General features: G+C 57.3%; 1 protein-coding gene across 4 annotated transcripts; it reads right to left on the bottom strand.

Annotated features, from left to right (window-relative positions):
• Window positions 1-1369: 1369 nt before the first annotated feature.
• LOC137459587 (butyrophilin subfamily 3 member A2-like) lies at window positions 1370-18739 on the bottom strand. Of its 4 annotated transcripts, none has more exons than XM_068170409.1 (12): window positions 18657-18739; window positions 17276-17626; window positions 16513-16797; window positions 14462-14560; window positions 12597-12623; window positions 11616-11642; window positions 10151-10177; window positions 8030-8123; window positions 6340-6395; window positions 4830-4850; window positions 3258-3284; window positions 1370-2040 (listed from the first exon to the last, which is right to left on the bottom strand). In XM_068170409.1, the coding sequence occupies exons 1-12, from the start codon at window positions 18727-18729 to the stop codon at window positions 1403-1405; spliced, it is 1725 nt and encodes a 574-aa protein (XP_068026510.1). In that variant the 5' UTR covers window positions 18730-18739; the 3' UTR covers window positions 1370-1402. The 4 variants fall into 4 exon arrangements, with proteins under 4 accessions (XP_068026510.1, XP_068026511.1, XP_068026512.1 ...); XM_068170410.1 differs by having other exon boundaries at window positions 6340-6366; window positions 8030-8056; XM_068170411.1 differs by lacking the exon at window positions 8030-8123 and having other exon boundaries at window positions 6340-6366.
• Window positions 18740-21214: the final 2475 nt, after the last annotated feature.

Here is a 21214-nt window from a genome sequence, read left to right as displayed (position 1 = left end):
GCTTGGATGGGTTGGGTCTTCACTGGGTTAAAAACTGGCTGCTGGCCAGGCCCAAAGTGAGGTGGGGGATGGAGAGACCTCCAGTTGGGGTTACACACCAGTGGTGCTCCTGTAGGGGCAGTTCTTGTTCAACATCTCCATCAATAATCTGGGTGAGGGAATTCTGTCATCCTCAGCCAGTTGGCAGAGGGCACCAAGCTGGGTGGGAGTTGAGCTGCAGGAAGGTCAGGAGGATCTAGAGAGGGTGAAGAGGACACCCAGCTGGGTGGGAGCTGATCTGCTGGAGGGTTGGAGGCTCTGCAGTGGGACCTGGCCAGGCTGGAGCCATAGGATGAGGGTCCCTGGGCTGAGGTTCACCAAGGCCAAGGGCTGAGTCCTGCCCTTGGGGCACTACAACCCCAGGAAGGCCTCCAGGCTGGGGGCAGATGGGGCTGGAAAGGGCCCAGCAGCAAAGGCCCTGGGGGTGCTGGCTGCCAGCAGCTGGAGCTGAGCCAGCAGTGCCCAGGGGGGCAAGGAGGGCAGCAAGCAGCCTGGGCTGGAGCAGCAATGGTGTGGGCAGCAGCATCAGGGCAGGGATTGTGGCCCCTGGGCTGGGCACAGCTTGAGTGCTGGGTTCAGGTTTGGGCTCCTGAGCCCCCAGAAGGACATTGTGGAGCTGGAGGCAGGGCCAGAGAAGGGCAAAGAGAGCTGGGGGAGGGTCTGGAGAACAGGGCTGGGAAGGGGCAGCTGGGGGGTTTGAGGCTGGAGAGGAGGAGGCTGAGGAGAGAGCTCCTTGACCTCTACAGCTCCCTGAGAGGAGGCTGCAGCCAGGTGGGGGTTGGGCTCTGCTCAGAGGCGACAAGCAACAGTGTTGGGGGAAGGGGGAGGTCTATCTCCATCCACTTGTTTCCAGAGTCAGGGTTGCGCTGGTGAGGAGTAAAACCCAGGGGGAAATGGGGCAAAAATCAATCAACCCTTGGCACTCAGGGAGGCTTTAATGTCAGGAGACAGCAGAGAAGGGAGCAGGGACCCTGCAAGGGACTGAGCTCCCCAGCTGGGGTGGTGTGGATGGGCTGCACAGTGCTCACTCAACTGCTTCTGGGGTTCCTCTTTGTAATTCGGGCTCTGATTTTCTTCTTCATTTTCCTCCTTCTTGGCTCACTCAGAGGGAGGATTTCAGGACATTTCCTCTCTTTCCCCTTGGCTTGCTTTCCAAGAGGCCTTTTTTGGTTTGGGTGATGGTTTGCAGAGCAGCTTTGAACCCCGGCAGAGCTCTGAGAAGATTCTCCTCCAAGAACCTGACCATGAGAGGCTTTCTGCTTCCAAGCAGGGATTTCCTCTCATTATTTCTGCCTTCCCCCCCCCCCCCCCCCCCCCCCCCCCCCAGTTTTCCTGTTTTCTTCCCCAGTTTCTCCTCATCTCCTCATTTCCTATGTCCTAACCCATTCCAGCCTCTTCTCCTAAACCTCCTGGCAGGGAACTCAGATGCCACAACCTCTCCCATCCCCAGACCTCCTTCTCCAGCCTCCCCAAAGGGGACAGGAATTAGGACTGGGTGGATGAGAGGTGTGGCTGTCCCTTCCCTTTTGGACAGGAATGGATAAAACCTCTCTGCAGGATCAGTCCCAAACCACAGAGGCATCCTCACCATGGTGACCTTCTGCTCTGCTTCGTAAAATTTCAACCTCCCTTCCTCCAGGTCCAGCAGGACTCCGACCACTGAGCTGCTCAGCTGCTGCTTCTCAGCCCTGCAGATTCCCTCGCTGGAGAAAACCTCTCCCTGAGACCTGTGCAGGGCCCAATAGTCCTCCCCAAGCAGGCTCCTTCCTTCCTCCTCCTGCCTCCCATTGTCCCTCACCACCCCCAGCACCCAGTCCTGCTGCTGGTCCACCTCCACCTCCCAGTAGTGAATCCCTTCTGCAAAGCCTTCCCTCCCCAGCAGGACAGGGACTGTGCAGAGAGCTTTGGCTTCAGCAGGGTTGGAGGTGCTGCTCCCCACGCCTGGAGGCCCTGGGACCTGCAGCTCCAGCGCTCGGCAGTCAGCAGTCACAGTGACGGCCACTGGAGGGGCAAAGGAGGATCAGCTGTGAGGAGCAGAGTGGCTGAGGGACCTCAGCTCCGCACCTGGCTGAGGGCTGAAGGGCTCTGGGTGGTCCTGCTTGGATTCATCAAGGAGTGGTGGAGTTGCAGATGGACCAAGAGGAGCCTGGGAGCTCTACCAGCCAGGTGCCAGAGACACAACCACAGAATTGCTTTGGGTGGAAGAGACCTTGAGGGTCATCAGGTCCGACCAGGAGTCCAGCACCGCCAGGGCACCATCAAACCATGGCCCTCAGCACCACATCTGCACAGCTCTGAAACCCCTCCAGGGCTCAGGACTCCACCACTGCCCTGGGCAGCCTGGGCCAGGCCTGGACAGCCCTTTGGGGAAGACTGAAGTGTTTGAAGTCCACACTCTGGACCCTAAGCCTCTTCCTCTTCTTCTCCCATCCTTCTCCTTCCATCCTCCTATCCCTCTTCCCCCTAAACTTCTTCCACCCTTCTGCTCCCTCCCTTTCTCTTCCCACCCTTCTTCTCCCATCCTTCTTCTCCCATCCTTCTCCTCCCATCCTGTTACATATTACAGGAGTGTAGAATCCTGAAGGTTGGAGAAGCCCTCAGAGATCCTGCAGTCACACCCTCCATCCAACCCCACCATGGCCACCAAGCCCTGGTCCCAAGTGCCATGGCCACAGGGTTCCTGAACACCAGCAGGGATGGGGACTCCACCACCTCCCTGGGCAGCCTTGACCACTCCTGCATCCCCAGCTTAAACCTCCCCTGGGGCAGCTTGAGGCCATTTCTTTTCATCCTATCACTTCTTAATAAGGAGCAGAGCCCAACCCCCACCTGGCTGCAGCCTCCTCTCAGGGAGCTGTAGAGGTCAAGGAGCTCTCCCCTCAGCCTCCTCCTCTCCAGCCTCAACCCCCCCAGCTGCTCCTCCCCAGCCCTGTTCTCCAGACCCTTCCCCAGCTCTCTTGCCCTTCTCTGGCCCTGCTCCAGCTCCTCAATGTCCTTCTGGGGCTCAGGAGCCCAAACCTGAACCCAGCACTCAAGCTGTGCCCAGCCCAGGGGCACAATCCCTGCCCTGCTGCTGCTGCCCACACCATTGCTGCTCCAGCCCAGGCTGCTGCTGCCCTCCTTGCCCCCCTGGGCTCATCTTCAGTGGTGGCCTCAGAGGGGTGCAGGGGGCCTGGTGACACAGGAGCAGTGTGGACACAATCCCAACCCTTCCTTACCTGCATGGCTCTGAGCTTCCCAGAAACCTAGAAGGAAAGAAACAAAAGGACAGGAGGAGGATTTCCTGGGGCTGGTAGAAACCTCCCAGAGTGACCAGACCCAGCTGCTGTCATCACTCTGCTCCTGCATCGCTTTTGGGCCTTTTTCTCCTCTCAACCCAACCCAAACCAATCCCAACCAACACAATCCATGCCTAACCAACCCAATCATAATAACCCGACCCTAACCAACCCAAACCAACCCTAACCAACCCAACACTAACAACCCAATCCTAGCAAACCCAATGCAACCCTACCCTAACCAACCCAATCCTACCCTAACCAACCCAACCCTAACAACCCAACCCTAACCAATTCAACCGTAGCCAACCCAACCCTACCCTAACCAACCCAACCCTACCCTAACCAACTCAACCCTACCCTAACCAACTCAACCCTAACAACCCAGCCCTAACCAACCTTGACCAATTCAACCCTAACCAATCCAACCCTACCCTAACCAACCCAAACCAACCCAACTCTAACAACCCAACCCTAATGAATCCAACCCAGCCCTAACCAACACAACTCTAACAACCCAACTCTAATGAACCCAACACAACTCAGCCCTAGCCAACCCAACCCAAGCCTAACCAATTCAACCCTACCCAACCCTAGCCAACCCAACCCTAACAACCCAACTCAACAGCCCTGTCCTCCATAGTCCCTGGTGGTTCTCAAACCACCTTTCTGCCCTCGTTTGAGCCACAGGGCAAAACCCAAAGGACAAAGAATAATTTTACCCTCCCCCCCCCAGGGGACTAAACTGAAATCACTCTGAGGGAGTTGGAGGTTCAACCTGGATGCTGTTTGCTGAGAAACACAAAGAGGAACTGAGGGGCAAAAGGGAATTTAGACACAAACACAAACCAGCTTCAGCCTAGCTCCCCAGCTGAGCCCAGCCAGGCCTCACTGCTGGGCCAAAGCCTTCCAAACCCTTCCCCCCCAATCACTACTCAGCCTCAGCATGCCCAGGACAAACTGCACACACACACCCCCCTGAGGACAGGCCTAACGAGGCCTCAATACAACCCCCCCCAAAAGCCTCACTGCTCCCCAACTCTAGGCCACAGAAGGGTACAGAAGGAAGCAGAATGAAGCAGAAGGATGAAGTAGGATGGAGAAGGAAGCAGAAGGATGGAGAAGGGCACAGAAGGATGCAGAAGGAAACAGAAAAATGCAGAAGGGCACAGAAGGATGCAGAAGGATGCAGAAAAAAGCAGAAGGCTGCAGAAGGATGAAAAAGAATACAGAAGGAATCAGGAGGCTTCAGAAGGCCACAGAAGGCCACAGAAGGCTGCAAACTCCCCCACAAAGCAAAAGAGAGAACTGGAGCCATGCTGGGAGTGGAGAGAAGGGATAAAAGAGAGATAATTGGCTGTGATGTTTGGGTATAGAGAGGGTGGGATGGAATCACAACAATCACAGCATCCTGTGCCTCCCCTGGGGACCCTCTGCTCCCCTGTACTCTCTGCTACTTCTGGAGGACTTTGTCTAGGTTAGGGCACTGAGTCCTGAACCTGTAACACTCACCCAGCTCCACTTTCAGCTGACCTGCAAGAGAAAGAGGCTTCAGTCACTGATATTGCTCTGATTGACAGTTTTCTGGTGGCAGATTTGCAAGAGAGGGCAACCCCCAGGCATGGGAGAGGAGACTTTGGCTCTCCCAGAGGTTGATAATCATAGAGTCATAGAAGGGTTAGGGTTGGAAGGGAGCTCAAGGCTCATCCAGCCCCAACCTCCAGCCATGGGCAGGGACACCTCACACTACAGCAGGTTGCTCACAGCCACCTCCAGCCTGGATGCAAACACCTCCAGGCAGGAGGCTTCCACCACCTCCCTGGGCAGCCTGGGCCAGGCTCTCACCACCCTCATGGGAACAACTTCTTCCTAACACCCAATATCTAATCTCCCCATTTCTACTTTTGCTCCATCCCCCCCAGTCCTGTCACTCCCTGACCCCCTCAGAAGTCCCTCCCCAGCTTTCTTGGAGCCCCCTGCAGACACTGGGAGGCCACCAGAAGGTCTCCCTGGAGCCTTCACCTCTCCAGACTGAGCTCTCCCAGCCTGACCTCACAGCAGAGCAGCTCCAGCCCTCTGCTCCTCCTCGTGACCCTGCTCTGGACACCTTCCAGCCCCTTGCCAGGGGCTCCAGAGCTGGACACAGAGCTCCAGCTGTGGTCTCCCCAGAGGGGAGCAGAGAGGCAGAATCCCCTCCCTGGTCCTGCTCTGGATGCAGCCCAGGCTCTGCTTGGCTCTCTGGGCTGCCAGTGCTCACTGCTGGCTCCTGCTGAGCTTCTCCTCCCCCAGCACCCCCAAGCCCTTCTCTTCAGGGCTGCTCTCAGCCAGTCCCTCCCCAGCCTATAGCTGGGGGCCCTGTGCCTAGTGCAGTCCCTCGGGGGGCCCAGTGCTGCTCAAGTTCTTCCTTAAGGACCTAGCAGAGGGCACAGAGGGCACTGCCAGGCAGTTTGCTGATGGCACCGAGCTGGCAGGAGTGGCTGCCACACCCCTCAGGGCTGTGCTGCCATTCAGTGAGGCTCAGCCAGGCTGGAGGGAGCTGGGCAGGGAGAAGTGGAATGAAGGTCATCGAGGGCAGGGGCAGAGGCTTGCACCTGGGAAGGAGCAGCCTCAGGGAGCAGGAGAGCTTGGGGACTGAGCTGCTGGAGAGCAGGGAGGGGGAAAGGGCCTGGGGGGTGCTGGTGGGTGGGAGGATGCCCAGGAGGCAGCAATGGTCCCTGCTGGGCAGGAGGGCCAAGGGCAGCCTGGGGTAGATCAGAAGAGCTGTGGGGAGCAGGTCCAGAGAGGTTCTCCTGCCCCTCTGCCCTGCCCTGCTGAGGCCACAGCTGGAATCCTGTCTCCAGTTCTGGGCCCTCAGGTCAGGAAGGACCTCAAGAGGGAACTGCTGGAGAGAGAGCAGCCCAGAGCCACGAAAATGATGAAGAGAGAGGAAGATCTTCCTCACAAGGAGGACCTGAGGGAGCCCAGGAGCCAGAGGTCCACAAAAGGAGTTCAGAACCTCAGAGCTCCATAAAAGTTTTCTTACCAAGGTGTCTCCTGAGCTGGGACTTGGCTGCAAAGGAAGAGCAGAGATGAGTGACCCTGAAGGCAAAACCAGAACAAAGAGTCATGAGAAAGACATCAGGACCACAGCTTTGCTGGCTCCTCCTGGGAGCACTCCCATGGGAGCTTCTGCTGCCCCTCTGCCCTGCCCTGCTGAGGCCACAGATGGAATCTTGCCTCCAGTTCTGAGCTCCCCAGCTCCAGAGGGACAGGGAAGTGGTGGGGAGAGTCCGGCTGAGGGCCGAGAGGATGCTGAAGGGACTGCAAGAGGTCTGATGAGGGAAGGCTTAGAGCCCTGGGGCTGGAGAGTCTGGGGCAGAGCAGCCCCAGAGGGGATCTGCTCAATGGTCACAGCTCTCTGAAGGGTGGGGGGCAGGAGGCTGGGGCCAGGCTCTGCTGAGTGGTGCCCAGGAATAGGGCAAAGAGCAAGGGGCACAAAGTGGCAGCCAGGAGGTTGCAGCTGAGCAGGAGGAGAAACTTCTTTGGGGTGAGGCTGCTGGAGGCCTGGAGCAGGCTGCCCTGAGGGCTTGTGGAGTCTCCTGCTCTGGAGGCTTTCAAAACCCTTCTGGCTGTGTTCCTGGGTGGCCTCCCCTGGGTGGTTCTGCTCTGGCAGGGGGCTTGGACTGGATGATCTCCAGAGGCCCCTTCCAACCCCCAACACTCTGTGATCCTGTGGATGAATTCTGACTTCAAACTTGCAGGATAAAAGCAGTCTCAGCCTTTTCTTTCCCAGTCATGAGAGAGAAGAGGAAGGTGAGAGGGAGAAAAATGTGCTGAGAGCTTTGGGTCTGTGAGATTTGCAGCTGTGCCCACAGCAAACCTCCTGCTTAGGGGCACAGTGCAGTGCTGGGCCTGGTAGTGTTGGTTTAATGGTTGGACCCCTAAAGGCCTTTCCCAACCTTAATGGTTCTATGAAACCACAAAGGAAAGAAGAAACCTAATGGACAGCCTTGGGAGGTGCAAGTGGAACATCATCAGGGTCTGAGGCACAAGAGAGAAGGCCATGGAGGTGTTGGAGCAGGTCCAGAGGAGGGCATGAAGGTGATCAGAGGGGTGGAGAACCTCAGCTGTGACTATTGTGGCTCCATCTGGCGTCTCATTGGCCTGGGGGGGCAGCCCCTGCTGTCTTCTCACTGAGGTCCCCACCTGCTCTCATCCTGTCCCTTGACACCAGGGAGCAGAGACCAACTCCCCCTTGGCTCCAGCCTCCTCCCAAGGAGCTGCTCCAGAGAGGCCACGAGAATGGAGCAGCTCTGCTGTGGGACAGGCTGAGGGAGCTGGGGCTGCTCAGCCTGGAGAAGGCTTCAGGGAGACCTCAGAGCAGCCTTCCAGAACCTGAAGGGGCTGCAGGAGAGCTGGGGAGGGACTTTGGACAAGGGCTGGGAGTGCCAGGACGAAGGACAATGGCTTGGAGCTGGGAGAGGGGAGACTAAAACTGGAAAGGAGGAAGAAATTCTTGCTAGTGAGGGTAGGGAGACTCTGGCACAGGCTGCCCAGGGAGGCTGTGGCTGCCACCTGCCTGGAGGTGTTCCAGGCCAGGCTGGATGAGGCCCTGAGCAGCCTGTGCTGGTGGGAGGGGTCCCTGCCCATGGCAGGGTGCTGGAGCTGGCTGAGCTTTGAGGACCCTTCCACCCAACCCATGCTGTGATTCTCTGATCCCAGGGAAGCTTTACCTGCTTGGTTGTTTGATTTCTGTCTTTCTGGAAGTCCAGCAGGATGGAATGAGAGAAGGAAAGTTAATCATTGATTGACTGATTGATTGATTGGCTGTGAAGTGGAAGTTAGAAGTTATTCATTGGATCTGAGCACTGCATTCAGTCCACAAAGCCTCCAATTTGGGTCATTTTGGGGGGCAAAATGCATCCTCCCAAGGCACTTTCTGTTAGCTTGAGCTGCAGCTCCCTCTGTGACACTACAGAGTAGTTGAGGAATGCATTTTGCTGGCAAAAATCAACCAAAAAACCCCAAACCAAACAGCTGCAACAGCAAATAAATCCCAAATAAACAAAGAAAACCAACAGTGACCAAAAAAAACAACACCCCACCCACAGCAAAGCCCCCAAATGACAATAGCCACAGAAAACAACCAAACCACCCCCAAAATGAAAGAGAAAATCCAAACTCCAGGCAGAAGCAGTAACAACACACCTTAAGGAGAGCAGAGAAAGAGGGGGAGGTTTGCTCAGAGACCTTGGTGGAGTTAGAGGCTCAGGAGGAGGAAGCCTGGGAGAAGTTCTGCAGTGGTGAGGCCTCAGGAATGAGGTCCACACTGATCCCAGGTGACCACATCCTCCCTCAGCAGCTGCAAGGCTGAGGATGAAGCAAAGCCCCAGGGGTGCAGTTCTGGGAGCATCGGGGGGGGGACCTGGGGGTGTGCAGCTCAGCTCCTCTTAGCCACCTAAAAGAGAATCTCTTGAGCACTGAGCTGGGTGAGGGCATCAAGGGAGTTTACAGAGGGCACCAAGCCCAAGGGTTGGAGGCTCTGCAGAGGGACCTGGCCAGGCTGGAGCCATAGGATGAGGTCCCTGGGCTGAGGTTCACCAAGGCCAAGGGCTGAGTCCTGCCCTTGGGGCACAACAACCCCAGGAAGGCTCCAGGCTAGGGGCAGAGGGGCTGGAAAGGGCCCAGCAGCAAAGGCCCTGGGGGTGCTGGGTGCCAGCAGCTGGAGCTGAGCCAGCAGTGCCCAGGGGGGCAAGGAGGGCAGCAGCAGCCTGGGCTGGAGCAGCAATGGTGTGGGCAGCAGCAGCAGGGCAGGGATTGTGCCCCTGGGCTGGGCACAGCTTGAGTGCTGGGTTCAGGTTTGGGCTCCTGAGCCCCAGAAGGACATTGAGGAACTGGAGCAGGGCCAGAGAAGGGCAACAGATCTGGGGGAGGGTCTGGAGAACAGAGCTGGGGAGGAGCAGCTGGGGGGGTTGAGGCTGGAGAGGAGGAGGCTGAGGGGAGAGCTCCATGACCTCTACAGCTCCCTGAGAGGTGGCTGCAGCCAGGTGGGGGTTGGGCTCTGCTCAGAGGCAACAAGCAACAGGAGGAGAAGAAATGGCCTCAGGTTTCCCCAGGGGAGGTTCAGGTTGGGCATCAGAAGGGACTTCAGTGGGAGGGTTGTCAAGGAGGTGCCAGGCTGCCCAGGGAGGAGGCTGAATGCCCATCCCTGGAGCTGCTCAGTGCTGCAGAGCTGCAGAGCCATGGCTCAGCCCCAGCCTTGGCAGAGTTAGAGAGGTTAACATTAAGAGGTTAAACCCCAGAGCAGTTCTCTCTACAAAGATCTCTATAAATATTAAGCTGGGGAAGCGTCTGGAGAAGAGGAGGCTGAGGGAGGCCTCATTGGCCTCCACAGCTCCCTGAGAGGAGGCTGCAGCCAGGTAAGGGTTGGGTTCTTCTCCCTAGCATCAAGTGACAGGAGGAGAGCAAACAGCCTCAGGTTGCTCCAGGGGAGGTTCAGGTTGGCCATGAGGAACAATTTCTGCCCTGCAGGAGTGGTCAGGGCCTGGCAGAGGCTGCCCAGGGAGGTGGTGGAGTCCCCAGCCCTGGAGGTGTCCAGGAGCCCTGTGGCCATGGCACCTGGGCCAGGGCTTGGTGGCCATGGTGGGATTGGGTTGAGGGTTGGACTCCATAAGCTTAGAGGTCTTCCCCAACCCAAACAGCTCTGTGAGTCTCTGGTTCCTTTCCAATGCTTCACCACACTCAGGAGCTCAGGAATCAAACCAGAGCCAAGCCAGCAACCAAGCCGGGGTGAAAACCCAAAGTGGGCACAAGGTGAGGACAGAGACAAAGACACCAAACAGGAGCCACCTTACCCAGTTCTGCATTCAGCTCCTTCCTTCCTAGGAGAGACAGGACACAGGGTCAGGGTCACCAATGACACAGTGCCAGTGGCACCTCCTGAGGCACCCAACAGTGCCAAGAGCTGGCCCAGGGGCACCACAGGTCAAGAGCTTCCCTGCTCAGCTGCATTGAGCTAAGTGAAGGTGAAGCCAAGCCAAGACCTTAGCCCTTGAGTCCCCTCTCACTGATTCAACTTCATTTGGTTTACAGAGAACCAAAGGATCACAGATCAGAGGATCATAGGATCTCAGGATAAGAGGATCACAGGATCACGGATCAGGGGATCACAGGGTCATAGATCAGAGGGTGACAGGAACATAGGCTCACAGGAACATAGGATCTCAGGATCACAGATCCCAGGATGTCAGGGGTTGGAAGGGACCTCTGGAGATCTTCCAGTCCAAGCCCCTGCCAGAGCAGGAGCAGAGAATCCAGCACAGGTCACACAGGAACACATCCAGACAGGGCTGGGAAGGCTCCAGGGAAGGAGACTCCACAATCTCTCTGGGCAGCCTGCTCCAGGGCTCTGGGAGCCTCACAATCAGGAATTTCCTCCTCATGTTGAGGTGGAATCTCCTGGGCTGCAGTTTCCATCCATTGCCCCTTGGCCTATCCCTGGGTGCAAGTGAGCAGAGCCTGTCCCTGTCCCTTCCCTCCTGACCCCCAGCCCTCAGCTATTGATAGACATTGATCAGATCACTCTCAGCCTTCTCCTCCAGACAAAACAGCCCCAAGGCTCTCAGCCTCTCCTCCCCAGGCAGTGCTGCAGTCCCTTCAGCATCCTTGCAGCCCTCCCTTGGACTCTCTCCAGCAGATCCCTGTCCCTCCTGAGCTAGGGAGCCCAGAGCTGGATGCAATATTCCAGGTGTGTCCTCCCGCTGTGGGGACAGGCTGAGGGAGTTGGGGCTGCTCAGCCTGGAGAAGAGAAGGCTCCAGGGAGACCTCAGAGAAGACTTCCAGAACCTGAAGGGGCTGCAGGAGAGCTGGGGAGGGACTTTGGACAAGGGCTGGGAGTGCCAGGACGAGGGACAATGGCTTGGAGCTGGGAGAGGGGACACTGAGACTGGAAAGGAGGAAGAAATTCTTGCCAGTGAGGCTGGGGAGAGCCTGGCACAGGCTGCCCAGGGAGAGGTTGTGGATTCCCCTGCCTGGAGGTGTTCCAGGCCAGGCTGGATGAGGCCTTGAGTAGCCTGTGCTGGTAGGAGGGGTCCTTGCCCATGGCAGGATGCTGGAGCTGGCTGAGCTTTGAGGTCCCTTCCAACCACTGAAAATAGGCCTCCTGTGGCCTGTGCTGTGTGGTTGTCACCATTCCCTCAGGACTGAGAATAGCTTCTTGCTCCTGCAATTGACTGCTGACAACCTCCCTCCCTGTCTTGCGTCTCTGGATCTCCACCTCTGAGCTCCCTGAGCATCATTTCAAAGGCAAAGGACTTTTACCTTCTTCCATTTCCATCTTCCCTTTGTCTGAAAGAGAAGGAGAATTCATCACAATGGTTCAGCAATTAACCTTCCCCGTGCAGACAGAAATTAACCTTCCCCTTGCAGACAGAAATTAACCTTCCCAACGCAGACAGGAGTTAACCTTCCCAATGCAGACAAAAATTAACCTTCCCCTTGCAGACAGGAGTTAACCTTCCCCTTGCAGACAGGAATTAACCTTCCCCTTGCAGACAGGAGTTAACCTTCCCAATGCAGACAGGAATTAACCTTCCCCTTGCAGACAGGAGTTAACCTTCCCAATGCAGAAAGGAATTAACCTTCCTCTTGCAGACAGAAGTTAATCCTCCCCACACCCCAACAGAGAGAGGAGGAGTAAAAAGCTTCAGTTTCATCAGAATTCAACCCTCCAAGGCTTGGTTGTCCCAAGACTCTGACACAGTTCTCCAGCAACCTCCAGAGGCCAAATCTTTATAGTCTACCCTGGCCACGGTTCTCCTGCAACCTCCTTACGTCAGAGCTTAAGAGCCCATCTTAGCCATGGCTCTCCACAAACTTCCTTAGGCCAAAGCTTTCCACAACCCCTGTCCAAATTAGGCCAAACCCCAGGCCTCCATGCCCCCTCTCCAGCACACCTCTCTACCCTTCCATCCCCCATACCAACCCAGAGTGATGCAACTAAAAATGAGCTGGGCCAAGGCTGAAGCCAGGCCACAAAACCTCCTCCTCAGCAGCAGAGATAAGGTCTGCACCACAAAGGGAGAGAGTGCAGGGGAAGAAGGGGTGGGGGGCTGCTTGTGCTGGTTCCTTCTAAAAGGGAGGTGCAGGCATGGATTGCACTTTCTGGTCCACCCCTGGAGCTCTCTAGACTCTGGAGGTCTCTACTCTGTGGTGTAAGCCCTCCTAGTCTCCTAAACCCATAACAACCTCCCAGTTCATAAGTCCCTCATGACCTTCACCCTCATCTTCCTCCTTACTTACCTAAGTTGATGATCTTCTTGTGGCAGCCTGGTTAAAATAAAAGAACAGAGGAGGGGGTCGGGGGGAAGGGAAGTCCTTTTATGGCCTGGTTTTGGAAATAGTTCCCAGAAATCAGCAACCTCCTTGGTGATTCAGGCTCCAGGGTCATTGGCAATGCTCCAGTTGCATCCCAGAGTTGTATTCTCCCTAGTCTCAGGTGATAGAAGAAGAGGAAATTGCCTGAAGCTGTGCCAGGGGAGGGTTAGGTTGGAGATGAGGGAAAAATTCTGGGCTGCAAGAGTGATCAGAACCTGGCAGAGGCTGCCCAGGGAGGTGGTGGAGTCCCCAGCCCTGGAGGTGTTCCAGAAACCTGTGGCCGTGGCACTTGGGGCCAGGGTTTGGGGGCCAGGGTGGGCTCGGGTTGAAGTTTGGACTCAATGATCTCAAAGACCTTTTCCAACTAAAACAATTCCTGGAATCATGAAATGGTTTGGGATGGAAGGGACCTCAAAGCTCAGCCAGCTCCAAGCCTCTGAGGGACACCTCCCACCAGCCCAGGCTGCTCAGGGCCTCATCCAGCCTGGCCCTGAGCACCTCCAGGCAGGAGGCAGCCGCAGCCTCCCTGGGCAGCCTGTGCCAGAGTCTCTCCTCAAGTATTTCTTCCTCCTTTCCAGTCTCAATCTGCCCTCTCCCAGCTCCAGGCCATTGTCCCTCGTCCTGGCACTCCAAGGCCCTCCCCAGCTCTCCTGGAGCCCCTTCAGGTACTGGAAGGCTGCTCTGAGGTCTCCCTGGAGCCTTCTCTTCTCCAGGCTGAGCAGCCCCAGCTCCCTCAGCCTGATGTCTGAATCCTGTGGTGTCTGTGATTATAGGAAGGGGACTCCAAACCTGCTCAGCTCACTCTGTTTCCCTTCTCAGACCTAAAGCCATCTGAGATAAGGACCTGCAGGTTGCAGTCCTCCTTCTTCACAGCATGGATTTCTCACCCCTTTTTTGGGGTCCATTCCCAGAATTTAGTCATTAAATAAATGTTGGAGAGCTTTTGTCCCCATCCTGGATTTAACACAGGGTCACAGATCACAGGGTTCCAGGATGTCAGGGGTTGGAAGGGACCTCTGGAGATCATCCAATCCAAGCCCCCTGCCAGAGCAGGAGCAGAGAATCCAGCACAGGTCACACAGGAACACATCCAGACAGGGCTGGGAAGGCTCCAGGGAGGGAGACTCCACAACCTCTCTGGGCAGCCTGCTCCAGGGCTCTGGGAGCCTCACAATCAGGAAGTTCCTCCTCATGTTGAGGTGGAATCTCCTGGGCTGCAGTTTCCATCCATTGCCCCTTGGCCTATCCCAGGGCACAGTGAGCAGAGGCTGTCCCTGTCCCTTCCCTCCTGACCCCCAGCCCCCAGCTATTGATAGACATTGATCAGATCCCTCTCAGCCTTCTCTGCAGACTGAACAGCCCCAGGGCTCTCAGCCTCTCCTCCCCAGGCAGTGCTGCAGTCCCTTCAGCATCCTTGCAGCCCTCCCTTGGACTCTCTCCAGCAGATCCCTGTCCCTCCTGAGCTGGGGAGCCCAGAGCTGGATACAATATTCCAGGTGAGGTCTCAGCAGGGCAGAGTAGAGGGGGAGAAGAACCTCCCTGGCTCTGCTGGCCACACTCTGCTGAATGCACCCCAGGACCCCATTGGCCTTCCTGGCCAGCAGGGCACATTGCTGGCCCATGCAGAACTTGTTGCCCCCCGGCACTCCCAGCTCCTTCTCCATGAGGCTGCTCTCCAGCAGATCCCCTCCCAGCCTGTGCTGCTGCAGCTTTTTGTTCCTCCCCAGATGCAGATCTCTGCACTTAATCCCTCTGATGTTTCTGGGAGGTGACACAAAGGAACCACTTACGTCTCAGCTTGCAGGAGATGGTGAAGATGAGGACCATGCAAAGGCACAAAATAAGCAGGAAGGTCATCAGCCACTTGGAAATGGTGGGGAAGAAAACCTCTGTTCAAACCAAACCCAGAGTTATATTCTATGAAGGAAATTAGGAGCTTGGGATCACAACAGAGTTAGGGTCCAGAAGGGACCTCTGGAGATCACCCACTCCACCACCCCCACCCCCCCCCAGTTAAAGAAGGGTAACCCAAGGCAGGCTGCTCAGGATCCCAGTCTCCAGCTGGGGTTGGAAGCTCTCCACACCAGGAGACTCCACAACCCCTCAGGGCAGCCTGCTCCAGGCCTCCAGCAGCCTCACACCAAAGAAGTTTCTCCTGCTCAGGTGGAACCTCCTGGCTGCCAGTTTGTGCCCTCTGCCCCTTGGCTTGGCCCTGGGTACCACTCAGCAGAGCCTGGCCCCAGCCTCTTGCCCCGCACAGCTCCTTCAGCTCTCACTGAGCATTGCTCAGCTCCCCTCTGGGGCTGCTCTGCTCCAGGCTCTTAGCTCCCCTCGGGCTCTCAGCTTTTGCTGCTCCCGGAGCAGCTCCAGGCCCCTCAGCATCCTTGCAGCCTCCACTGGACTCTCAGAGTTCCCCATAGGACAGAGGTCACCTTTGCCATGTGCCTACAACTGAGTCCTTAATCCTTCTCCATTCAGCTCCAGGTTGCCTTCCTTAAACCTGGGAAGGTCTTGAGACAGCCCTGACTCCTTCCTAAGAGGAATAAATCATTTAAGGGGTGACAGGATAAGTTACACTGGGGAGGGCACAGCTGGAGTGCTGGGGTCAGGTTTGGGGCCCTCACTCCAAGAAGGACATTGAGGAGCTGGAGCAGGGCCAGAGAAGGGCAACAGAGCTGGGGAAGGGTCTGGAGAACAGGGCTGGGGAGGGGCAGCTGAGGGAGCTGGGGGGGTTGAGGCTGGAGAGGAGGAGGCTGAGGGAGACCTCATTGCCCTCTACAGCTCCCCGAGAGGAGGTTGGAGAGAGGTGGGGGTTGGGCTCTGCTCCCCAGCATCAAGTGACAGGAGGAGAGCAAACAGCCTCAAGTTGCTCCAGGGGAGGTTCAGGTTGGCCATGAGGAACAATTTCTGCCCTGCAGGAGTGGTCAGGGCCTGGCAGAGGCTGCCCAGGGAGGTGGTGGAGTTCCCAGCCCTGGAGGTGTCCAGGAGCCCTGTGGCCATGGCACCTGGGGCCAGGGCTTGGTGGCCATGGTGGGGTTGGGTTGAGGGTTGGGGCTGATGGTCACAGAGGTTTTGTCCAACCCAAACAATTCTCTGATTCTAAGACTGAAGCTCTCATGAACATTTTTTGCCCCAGCACTGCTCCTGAGAATGAATCTTCAGGCCAGCTCATGACCTAGAAATGGGAGCCTGGGGCAGTTTAGAGGCTGGGTGCTGCCTTTAAGAAACCACAAAGCCACAGACCCCCAGGGGGGGCACAGTGTCCAGGAGGTGGACTGGAAGATGTCTTTTACTCCCTTAAGTCCTGCATCCATATAAAACACACTGAAAAATTCCACTTTCTTCCTTTTGTCCACCCTCCCTCCTCCCAGGAAGGACCCCAGGCTCCGATCTCTCTTGGTAGGGCAGTGAGGAATGGTGTCAGCATTGGAAACACTGCAGCTAGGCCTGGACTAGCCTCCCTGGGGCCTGGAGAGGTTTAATTTGGGCCTGGAGCTGACTAATTGCATTCTGGAGCTGACTAATTGCATTCTGGAGCTGCCTAATGGGGGCCTAGAGCTGACTAATTGCATTCTGGAGCTGACTAATTGCATTCTGGAGCTGCCTAATGGGGGCCTGGAGCTGCCTAATTGGGTCCTGGAGTTGCTTAATTGGAGTCTAGAGCTGCCACACTGAACCCTGTGCTTTGCCCCAAAGGTTTGGTCTGGAGGGCAGAGAGGCTTGTTGGGGTCTGGGGACAGGCATCAAGGCCTGGGTTTGTTGGCCTGGTTTAAATGGAGCTTTGGCTCCAAGGGGTCTCTGTGTCAAGCCCAGCCTAAGGATGCCCCCATGGCTCCCCCACCTGAGATCAGGACTCTGGACTCGCTGGTTGCATTCAGCAGGTTGTTGACTGCCCTGCAGGAGATCTTCAGGGCAGAGCTCTGCTGGAGGCTGATGGAAGTCAAAACACTGTAGAGGCCTCCAGGCATTGTTGTCACCTTCGTGGTGGAGAGCTCCTTCAGGACCTGTCCTTGGCCATCCAGCCACAGCAGCTGGGGTTCAGGAAACCATCCCTCGGCCTGGCAGCTGAGGCCAATGCCCTCCTTCATGTGGCTCTTCAGGTGAATGGAAGGCACAGCACCTTGGGCTGAGGAGCAGCAGAGATTCAAGGTGAGGCTGGAGAGGGCTGTGGGCAACCTGCTCTGGTGGAGAAGATCCCTGCTGAGTGCAGAGGGTTGGTCTGGATGAGCTCTGGAGCTCCCTTCCCACCCAACCCAACCCATTCTATGACTCTATGACTTGCAGAAGTCCCTGCAGGGCTTTGGAGTAGATGACCTTGAAAGGTCCCTTCCAACCCAACCCAAACTCAACCCAACCCATCCTATGAGTGGAGAAACTCAAGGTGAGGCTCAAGAGGGCAACCTGCTCTAGTGGAGCTGTGGAGGTCCCTCCCAGCCCAGAGCATTCTGTGATTCTCTGATTGTGTGGTCCGGTGGTCCTGTGGTTCAATGCTTCTGTCATTCCATGGCTCTGGCTCTGTGGTTCAATGCTTCTATCATTCCATGGCTCTCTGGCTCTCTGTGATCCTGCTCACCTCCACCTCTGAACAAAGAGCTGCCACTCACCTGCCACCTGCAGCTGGACCAAGGCTCCCTCCTGTGTTCCATTGGAGGAGATCAGGCAGCTGTAAAGTCCCTGGTCAGAGCTCTTGATGTCCTTCAGGAGCAGAGAGAGGTTGCCAGCCCTCAGCTGGCTGTGGAGGAGCTCAGCCCTGCCTTGGTAGCTCTCATCTGGGTCCTCCTCCGTGGCCTTTCTGTCATAGCTGCTCACAGTGACTTGCTGAGGCCCTCTCTGGAACAGCCACTGGACAGAGACCTCCTCGGGGCTGAGACCTGCTGGCAGGGGGCAGGGCAGGAGCACCCTGTCCCCAATGAGCCCAATGATGGAGCTCCTATGAGGAGAGCTGTTCAATTGACCTGAGGGGAGACCAAGAGGCAGCTGATTGTCCATCTCCCAGCTTCCATGACCTTCCCTCAGGCTGCCCAGGGAGCTGGCTTGGAGGGGTTCAGGTTTGGGCTCCTGAGCCCCAGAAGGACATTGAGGAGCTGGAGCAGGTCCAGAGAAGGGCAACAGAGCTGGAGAAGGGTCTGGAGAACAGGGCTGGGGAGGGGCAGCTGAGGGAGCTTGGAGGGTTGAGGCTGGAGAGGAGAAAGATGAGAGGAAACATCCTTGACCTATACAGCTCCCTGAGAGGAGGTTGGAGCCCGGTGGGGGATGGGCTCTGCTCTCTATTAAGAAGTGATAGGATGAGGACATTGCCCTGGAGGGGTTTCAAAGCTGCAGAGATGTGGTGCTGAGGGCCATGGCTTAGCCTCAGCCTGGGTAGAGATGGGGAAGGGTTGAGAGCAGCTGTGAAGAAAGAGCCTTGGGAGTGCTGAGTGCTGAGAAGCACCCCAGAAGCCATGAGGTCTCCCTCAGCCTCCCCTTCTCCAGCCTCAAGACCCCCAGCTCTCTCTCCAGACATGTTCCAGACCCTTCCCCAGCTCTCTTGCCCTTCTCTGGCCCTGCTCCAGCTCCTCAATGTCCTTCTGGGGCGCAGGAGCCCAAACCTGAACCCAGCACTCAAGCTGTGCCCAGCCCAGGGGCACAATCCCTGCCCTGCTGCTGCTGCCCACACCATTGCTGCTCCAGCCCAGGCTGCTGCTGCCCTCCTTGCCCCCCTGGGCACTGGTGGCTCAGCTCCAGCTGCTGGCAGCCAGCACCCCCAGGGCCTTTGCTGCTGGGCCCTTTCCAGCCCCTCTGCCCCCAGCCTGGAGCCTTCCTGGGGTTGTTGTGCCCCAAGGGCAGGACTCAGCCCTTGGCCTTGGTGAACCTCAGCCCAGGGACCTCATCCTATGGCTCCAGCCTGGCCAGGTCCCTCTGCAGAGCCTCCAACCCTCCAGCAGATCAGCTCCCACCCAGCTTGGAGCCCTCGGCATTTTATATTCAATGTGGCAGCATCTGTACCTGCAGCCAGGCAGGACCTGTGCTGGAGAGTCAGGAAGGGAAATGTTGTCAGCCACCAGAAGCAGGAACCCATCGAGATCCAGGCCTCCCAATCACCCTGAGACTGCTGTTATCCTGCAAGTTTGAAGTCAGAATTCATCCACAGGATCACAGAGTGTTGGGGGTTGGAAGGGGCCTCTGGAGATCATCCAGTCCAAGCCCCCTGCCAGAGCAGAACCACCCAGGGGAGGCCACCCAGGAACACAGCCAGAAGGGTTTTGAAAGCCTCCAGAGCAGGAGACTCCACAAGCCCTCAGGGCAGCCTGCTCCAGGCCTCCAGCAGCCTCACCCCAAAGAAGTTTCTCCTCCTGCTCGGCTGCAACCTCCTGGCTGCCACTTTGTGCCCCTTGCTCTTTGCCCTATCCCTGGGCACCACTCAGCAGAGCCTGGCCCCAGCCTCCTGCCCCCCACCCTTCAGAGAGCTGTGACCATTGAGCAGATCCCCTCTGGGGCTGCTCTGCCCCAGACTCTCCAGCCCCAGGGCTCTAAGCCTTCCCTCATCAGACCTCTTGCAGTCCCTTCAGCATCCTCTCGGCCCTCAGCCGGACTCTCCCCACCACTTCCCTGTCCCTCTGGAGCTGGGGAGCTCAGAACTGGAGGCAAGATTCCATCTGTGGCCTCAGCAGGGCAGGGCAGAGGGGCAGCAGAAGCTCCCATGGGAGTGCTCCCAGGAGGAGCCAGCAAAGCTGTGGTCCTGATGTCTTTCTCATGACTCTTTGTTCTGGTTTTGCCTTCAGGGTCACTCATCTCTGCTCTTCCTTTGCAGCCAAGTCCCAGCTCAGGAGACACCTTGGTAAGAAAACTTTTATGGAGCTCTGAGGTTCTGAACTCCTTTTGTGGACCTCTGGCTCCTGGGCTCCCTCAGGTCCTCCTTGTGAGGAAGATCTTCCTCTCTCTTCATCATTTTCGTGGCTCTGGGCTGCTCTCTCTCCAGCAGTTCCCTCTTGAGGTCCTTCCTGACCTGAGGGCCCAGAACTGGAGACAGGACTCCAGCTGTGGCCTCAGCAGGGCAGGGCAGAGGGGCAGGAGAACCTCTCTGGACCTGCTCCCCACAGCTCTTCTGATCTACCCCAGGCTGCCCTTGGCCCTCCTGCCCAGCAGGGACCATTGCTGCCTCCTGGGCATCCTCCCACCCACCAGCACCCCCCAGGCCCTTTCCCCCTCCCTGCTCTCCAGCAGCTCAGTCCCCAAGCTCTCCTGCTCCCTGAGGCTGCTCCTTCCCAGGTGCAAGCCTCTGCCCCTGCCCTCGATGACCTTCATTCCACTTCTCCCTGCCCAGCTCCCTCCAGCCTGGCTGAGCCTCACTGAATGGCAGCACAGCCCTGAGGGGTGTGGCAGCCACTCCTGCCAGCTCGGTGCCATCAGCAAACTGCCTGGCAGTGCCCTCTGTGCCCTCTGCCAGGTCCTTAAGGAAGAACTTGAGCAGCACTGGGCCCCCCGAGGGACTGCACTAGGCACAGGGCCCCCAGCTATAGGCTGGGCAGGGACTGGCTGAGAGCAGCCCTGAAGAGAAGGGCTTGGGGGTGCTGGGGGAGGAGAAGCTCAGCAGGAGCCAGCAGTGAGCACTGGCAGCCCAGAGAGCCAAGCAGAGCCTGGGCTGCATCCAGAGCAGGACCAGGGAGGGGATTCTGCCTCTCTGCTCCCCTCTGGGGAGACCACAGCTGGAGCTCTGTGTCCAGCTCTGGAGCCCCTGGCAAGGGGCTGGAAGGTGTCCAGAGCAGGGTCACGAGGAGGAGCAGAGGGCTGGAGCTGCTCTGCTGTGAGGTCAGGCTGGGAGAGCTCAGTCTGGAGAGGTGAAGGCTCCAGGGAGACCTTCTGGTGGCCTCCCAGTGTCTGCAGGGGGCTCCAAGAAAGCTGGGGAGGGACTTCTGAGGGGGTCAGGGAGTGACAGGACTGGGGGGGATGGAGCAAAAGTAGAAATGGGGAGATTAGAGATTGGATGTTAGGAAGAAGTTGTTCCCATGAGGGTGGTGAGAGCCTGGCCCAGGCTGCCCAGGGAGGTGGTGGAAGCCTCCTGCCTGGAGGTGTTTGCAGCCAGGCTGGAGGTGGCTGTGAGCAACCTGCTGTAGTGTGAGGTGTCCCTGCCCATGGCAGGGGGGATGGACCTGGATGGTCCTCGAGGTCCCTTCTAACCCTGACTACGCTCTGGCTCCTGGGCTGGGGAGGCACAGCACAGCTCAGTCACACATCAAATCTTTCCTGATCCCTGTTGATTTTTAAGGGGGTTTTGCATTTTCTTTCACGTCTCCAGGCCAGAGCTGCCAGGCAGAGCTCTGCCACCTGCAGCACTCAGCTCCAGCAGTCAGCTCCAGCTGTGTCAGTGCCACCACAGCAGCTGGGGCCATGAGGAGTCTCCCTCCATGGATTTAAGGAGCAGAATTATTTAGAAGTAGAATTTTCTTACCTGAAGACTAAGGACCTGGAGACTTCCCTCTGGGCTCCTTCTGAGCTGAACCTTGGCCCCTCAGAGTGTTTTATTGCTGCTGTGATTGCAGCTTCCACCTCCTGTAGGGCTGGGG

Source organism: Melanerpes formicivorus, unplaced genomic scaffold (assembly GCF_026170545.1).
Source record: "Melanerpes formicivorus ecotype bairdi unplaced genomic scaffold, bMelFor1.0.p_v2 SCAF_377, whole genome shotgun sequence".
NCBI classification, from domain to species: domain Eukaryota; kingdom Metazoa; phylum Chordata; class Aves; order Piciformes; family Picidae; genus Melanerpes; species Melanerpes formicivorus.
This window is presented reverse-complemented; position numbering and strand designations above follow the sequence as displayed.

What these genes read in the sequence shown, in the direction of transcription:
- LOC137459587 (XM_068170409.1), bottom strand. Translation starts at nt 18,729, where the DNA reads ATGGGTTCCTGCTTCTGGTGGCTGACAACATTTCCCTTCCTGACTCTC. An exon ending in GTCCAGAGTCCTGATCTCAG is followed by an intron (nt 14,561 to 16,512) that starts GTGGGGGAGCCA and finishes TGGTTTGAACAG; the next exon opens with AGGTTTTCTTCCCCACCATT. An exon ending in GGAAGCTCAGAGCCATGCAG is followed by an intron (nt 2,041 to 3,257) that starts GTAAGGAAGGGT and finishes TTGCCCCTCCAG; the next exon opens with TGGCCGTCACTGTGACTGCT.